This window comes from Arachis duranensis, chromosome 8, assembly GCF_000817695.3.
Source record: "Arachis duranensis cultivar V14167 chromosome 8, aradu.V14167.gnm2.J7QH, whole genome shotgun sequence".
NCBI lineage: Eukaryota > Viridiplantae > Streptophyta > Magnoliopsida > Fabales > Fabaceae > Arachis > Arachis duranensis.
Window position 1 is genome coordinate 38,170,002 of NC_029779.3, and position 5,884 is coordinate 38,175,885.

General features: G+C 33.1%; 1 protein-coding gene across 1 annotated transcript; it reads right to left on the minus strand.

Moving 5' to 3' along the window:
- Positions 1 to 2,907: 2,907 nt before the first annotated feature.
- LOC127741266 (uncharacterized) lies at positions 2,908 to 4,279 on the minus strand. The gene is made up of 2 exons (XM_052253387.1): positions 3,894 to 4,279; positions 2,908 to 3,790 (listed from the first exon to the last, which is right to left on the minus strand). Exons 1-2 carry the CDS (start codon positions 4,277 to 4,279, stop codon positions 2,908 to 2,910), a joined length of 1,269 nt encoding a protein of 422 aa, XP_052109347.1.
- Positions 4,280 to 5,884: the final 1,605 nt, after the last annotated feature.

The window sequence follows — 5,884 nt, forward strand, 5'->3', positions numbered from 1 at the left end:
TCAGCACAAGTCACTAAGATCGCGTGCATGTGCCCTCTAGACCTCCACTGTACTATGGACTCACACTCGTCTAGTGGAACAAGTAATAATAAGTCACGAATTCGGTTCTCAGCCTCTTGCAAGTGGCGTACCCTGTCATCCATCTTTAATATTCTGGAATTAAATCCAATCATAACTCTCATAATACCAAATGCATTTTTAATAGTGTCGAATATTATCTAACATTCAAGTAGAAATATTACAATAATGAAGCATACCTAATTTAACTCTAATTAGTTCTTTAGATGTAAAATATATAAACTTTTATGATAGTTTAGAGAAACAAAAATGAATTAAAAAATTATATCTATCTTATTTTTAAATAATTTAAATAGAATTTGATTTAGTTGATTCTGTTGAATACATAATATTGATTAGAAGGCTTTTATACCTAACTAACACAAGACCAGATATTTGTTTTGCTGTGGGAAAATTAAGTCAGTACCTTGATTAGCCCAAAAAGAATCATATGAGTGCTGCTATCAGAATTTTGAAGTATCTCAAGGGTTATCCAGCAGCTGGTCTCCTATTTTCTTCTCATTCAGACAACAATGTCGTTGGATTCACCGACTCTGATTGGGCATCTTGCAGTGATTCCAGAAGATCAGTCTCTGGATATTGTCTTTTCTATGGATCAGCACTCATCTCATGAAAGAGTAAGAAACAAGCAACGGTAGCAAAATCATCCACTGAAGTTGAATATAGAGCTCTTGCTTCTGCAACTTGTGAGGCCCAATGGTTATTTAATTTATTCACTGAATTGAAATTGCCTCTTACAAAATCCATAAACCTCTACTATGACAATTAATCTGCCCTTCACTTAGCTGCTAATCCTATCTTTCATAAAAGGATTAATCACATCGAAATTTATTGCCATATTACAAGGGAGAAAGCTCAAATGGGACTGACCAGATTAGTGCCCATTAAGAGTAAAGAACAATTTGTAAATGTTCTCACTAAACCATTGCCTTCTAGACCTTTCTCCAAATTCTTTCCCCATATATTCATGGCATTTTTGGATTGCGAGGAGATATCACATGACTAGTAATCATTGATTTTTTTCATTCTTCTTCATTCTCAGCTTGCAGGAGGATATCACATAACTAATTCTACTATTAATTGCTATTAGTTATTAATTGCACATTCATATTTAATTCTGATTGTAATAAACTTGACATTGTTAGAGGATAAATTTGTAATTATAGGATTACAGCTGTAATTAGTTATTTTTGATAGAGTTTGTTAGAAGTGGGAACAAAAATAATTATACATTGTACAAATAGATACGGTAGCTTATAAATTTTTTGATGTTCTTTCATTCAATGAAAATCACTCTTACCAAATTCCTTTTTCTTCTCTCGTTCATCTCTCTCTCAGTTTTATAAAGACACACGAAAAAACACTTCTCTGAACTCACTTTTAACCATTTGTAATGAATTTTTTTATATTTATATTGGATTTGTTTGCTGAATTTATGCTACAACAATAGTTTTATATATATTAGAGACTTATTTTTTATTTTTGTATATTGAAGACTTATTTTTTATTATTTATATATGATGAATTATTATTTCAGCATTTTATATTGAGCAGTAAAAGTTATTTTTTATTTAAAAAATCACAAATTTAAATCGCTTATAATGAAATTAAATTTTCTAAAAAAAAAATTATCCAATTCAAATTATATTGCATATAAATTAAGTATTTAAATCGAATAATTTTTTTATCTTAAAATCAAACTGCATGGCAAATATATCTGCTAATTAGCTAATATGGTATTACTGTAACACGCGTGTAGCCTACTGATATTATTTTGGATTATCTCTGCTCAATAAACAAAAGTTCCAGCGACATAAACAACAGTATTCCAATGTAAATACTTTTGCATGAGGCAAGATAAAAATTCATAATATTTTGAAGTGTAAAATGTTTTTATGCCTAAAATTATTTACTCAAATATATTATAAAATGTTGCTTTATTGATAAAAGTACTTAAATATTTTACCATCTCAAAAATTATAAACATAACAAATACAACAATAGAAATAAATATAATAAAAAAGAATTAGGTGGTAAAAATAAAAATCTAAGTGTGTGTTTGGATTACAGTTGATAAATGAGAGTTTGTATAAAATTGATAAACTTGATTTGGATAAAAAATAAGTTTGTGTTAAAGTGATTTATGTTTGGCAATTTTTATATCAAAATGGATTATAGTAAAATAAATATTATTTGGATTACACTACTCAAAATCACTTTTAGATAAAAAATATAGTATATTTTTAGTACTTTTAGTACTCTTTTTTAGTATGTTATAATTTTATTATTATTATTATTATTTACGATTAATTTTTTGTTCAATTTACTTTACCTAATAGGATTAATAAATTATATTATAAAAAATAATACAAAAATAATACAAAAAAATTATAATTATAAAAATATATAATGTCAAATAAATAGTTAACAAAAAATAAAAATAATAAATAATAGAAAAAAATTTATATAAATAAAAATAATAAGAATTTCATAAATAATATAATAAGATACGTAAAGGATAAAGTTGGTAAAATATAAATAAAGATTGAATATTAATAGCTAAAAGTCTATTGATGAAATGCAAAAACTCAAATTTGTTACTTCTTATAAACATGAATTTAAATGCAAAATTATTTGTACATTTGTAAATAAAAAATTTGCCAAATAAAAAATTAAAACTTTCAAAAAATCTAAAATTACTTCTTCTCTTTCAACATATTTTCTAAATACAACCTAAATAGTAAAATAACCATAACGGGGACCATTGTTGAGGGAAGGTGTTTTTTTGGTGACTAAATAGAAAAGAAAGAAAAAAGAGACAAAACCAAATTAATTGGCTAGAGTCATATCTAAATCTATTAGATGTTGAAGCTCACTCCATGGTTGGCTCCAATTCGAGTGAATGTCCGCGACAGAAGCAGCTGCTTTAGCCATACAATCTGCAACACTATTTGCAGTCCTCTGAATTAAAAGAATAGAGACTCTCCAATTCCAATTCATAACCTCCTGAATATGCTTTGCCAAATCCCATTCCGGAATATCCTTACTAAGCATTCTTTGGTTTACCAAGAAAAGAGCTTCTAAACAGTCTGTTTCACAAATAACCTCACGAAATCCACTCTCCCAAGCAAGAAGTAAACCTCTCCAAATTGCATACAATTCAGCAAAAAGAACACTACACACTTCGACTTTTCCAGTGCAACCTTTCAACCAACATCCATCAGGATTGCGAATAATACAACCAAAACCAGCATAGCCAGAAGGAGCAAACCAACTAGCATCACAATTCAATTTAACAGAATGAACTGGAGGTGGAACCCAATGCAAACAAAGTGAAGGAGGAGACAGAGATTGATGCATAGCAAAAATAGTGTGAAACTCCCTTACTGAACTACGAATCAAACTCACCACTTTACTAGCACTCCATGAATCATCTATATTAAATAAGTCATGATTTCTGCTTCTCCAAATCCACCAGATAGTCGAAAAGAAAAGAAAAACATCTCCACTCCTTGCACATCTGTAGAGCCAATCATGTAAATTCGAGTTATCTGAATACAAGCCTAAAAGGGTCCAGACCTCCTTGGCACTAGGGCACTCCCGAAGACAATGAAGAATGGATTCAGAACCATTCTGACACCGATGACAGGTGCTAGATAAAGCTAAACCACGACCCAAACGAAACTCTGCTGTAGGAATAGCATTATGGAGACTGAGCCAAATCAAGAACTTATACTTCTCAGAAATATGCAGACGACATACCCACAACCAATTATCATGCTCATTCCAGTCAAACTTTCTTTTGGCTAGCCAACTGTACCCACTCCCCAAAAGAACTGTACCCACTCCTAGCTGAGTAGAGTCTAGAAGATGCCACACCCCACGACCAACCCGAACTCTCTCCAGCATTCAAATCCGGATTATAAGCATTCAAACGCTGTTTGACATCTTCTGGAATGATAGAGAAAATATCATGGAGATTCCATTGACTATCTTTCCAAATGTCTCTAATAGTTAAATCAGAGTCAGATATATGTACAAAAGGGACATCTTGAGCAATTGGGCCCTCAATACTCCAATTGTCAAACCAAAAAGATTGATCAAGTGACCCAAACGCACCAAGAGAAGGCATCCTTAAGAGCACCAAAAGCCTTTGAGATACTCTTCCAAACATGAGAAGCATTGCAAGGGACAAGGCCATCTAAAACTCCCTCATTCCTCAGATACTTCGCCCTCAATAGAGCAACCCAAGGCTTGTCCTGACAATAAAAAAATTGCCACACCAATTTACCAAGTAAAGATATATTAACACACGCAGGGTCTCTAACACCCAGGCCACCAAATTTCTTTGGAGTGATAACGGTCCTCCAATTAACAAGAGAAAGACCTCTACCATCAACTTGACCCTTCCAAAGGAACTGTCTCATCATAGAAGATAATTTATCGCAAACCCAATTTGGAAAAAAAGGATACCTGCATATGATAGACAGGAATGGATGCTGCAACAGAATTGATCAGGCAAAGTCTCCCTGCTTTATTTAGAAGCCTTCCTTTCCAATTAGCTAATCTTCCCCTCACCTTTTCAATCACCGAATGAAAAGAAGCCCTACTGGTACGGGAATGATTAAGGTTAACTCCAAGATATCTTCCTAAGTCCAAAGCAAAACATATTGAAGAAACACTAGTAAAAATATCTCTTCTACGAGCAGTCACATTTTTAGAACAAAAAGCTTTAGACTTTTCAAGATTCACTTTCATGCCAAATGCCTTGCAAAAAATATTAAGAGAATGCATGACCATTTGGACCTGACTTTTTGTAGCCTGGCAGAAGAGTAAGAGATCATCTGCAAACATCAAATGAGAAAATTTTGGGCCACCCCTAGTGACAGAAACTGGTTTCCACACACCCTCGACCACCTTATGAGATATATAGCAGGCAAGTCTTTCCATACAAAGCACAAATAAGTAAGGAGACATTGGATCGCCCTGTCTAAGCCCCTTCTAGGAGCAAAACTATCCAATCTATTCCCATTCCACATAATAGAAAGAGAGGATGCACGGACACAAGTCATAATCAAATTAACAGTGATGATAGGAAAACCAAAAGCAATGAGAGTACTCTCCAAAAACCTCCAATCCACCCTATCATAAGCTTTTTCAAGATCAATTTTAAAAGCAAGAGTACCTTTCTTGGATTTTGTGTGCTTCATGAAATTCAAAATTTCTTGGGCCACAATAATATTATCAGGAGCACCACGACCCGGAATAAAACCTCCTTGTAAAGGACTAACAACATCTGGAAGAAAAGGCCGAAGTCGGTTAGTCAATACTTTGGTGATAATTTTATAAACAACATTACACAAGCTAATAGGCCTGAAATCCTTCATAAAGGTAGGATTATCAATTTTAGGAATAAGCACAATCAGAGTTTCCATGATGCTAGGATTTAAGAACTCTCCCAAAAAAGCGCTCCGGACAATATTCCAAATCTCAGTGCCTACTATCTCCCAATATTCTTTAAAAAAATAAGCTTGAAAGCCATCTGGACCAGGAGCCTTAAAAGGGCTCATACTGAATACTGCTGACTTGACTTCCACAAAAGAGACAGTCAATTAACCTAGCACAAGCCTCAGTGCTTAGAGTGGGCATCGGAACATCCCCTAAACAATCAACCTCAACCTCTTCCGTTGTACCAAAGAGATTCTTGTAAAAAGAGAGGGATTCTTCCTGGAGAACATCTGGATCAGTAGACCAAGACCCATCTCTAACATATAATCCATGTACTCTATTATGGTTTCTACGCACC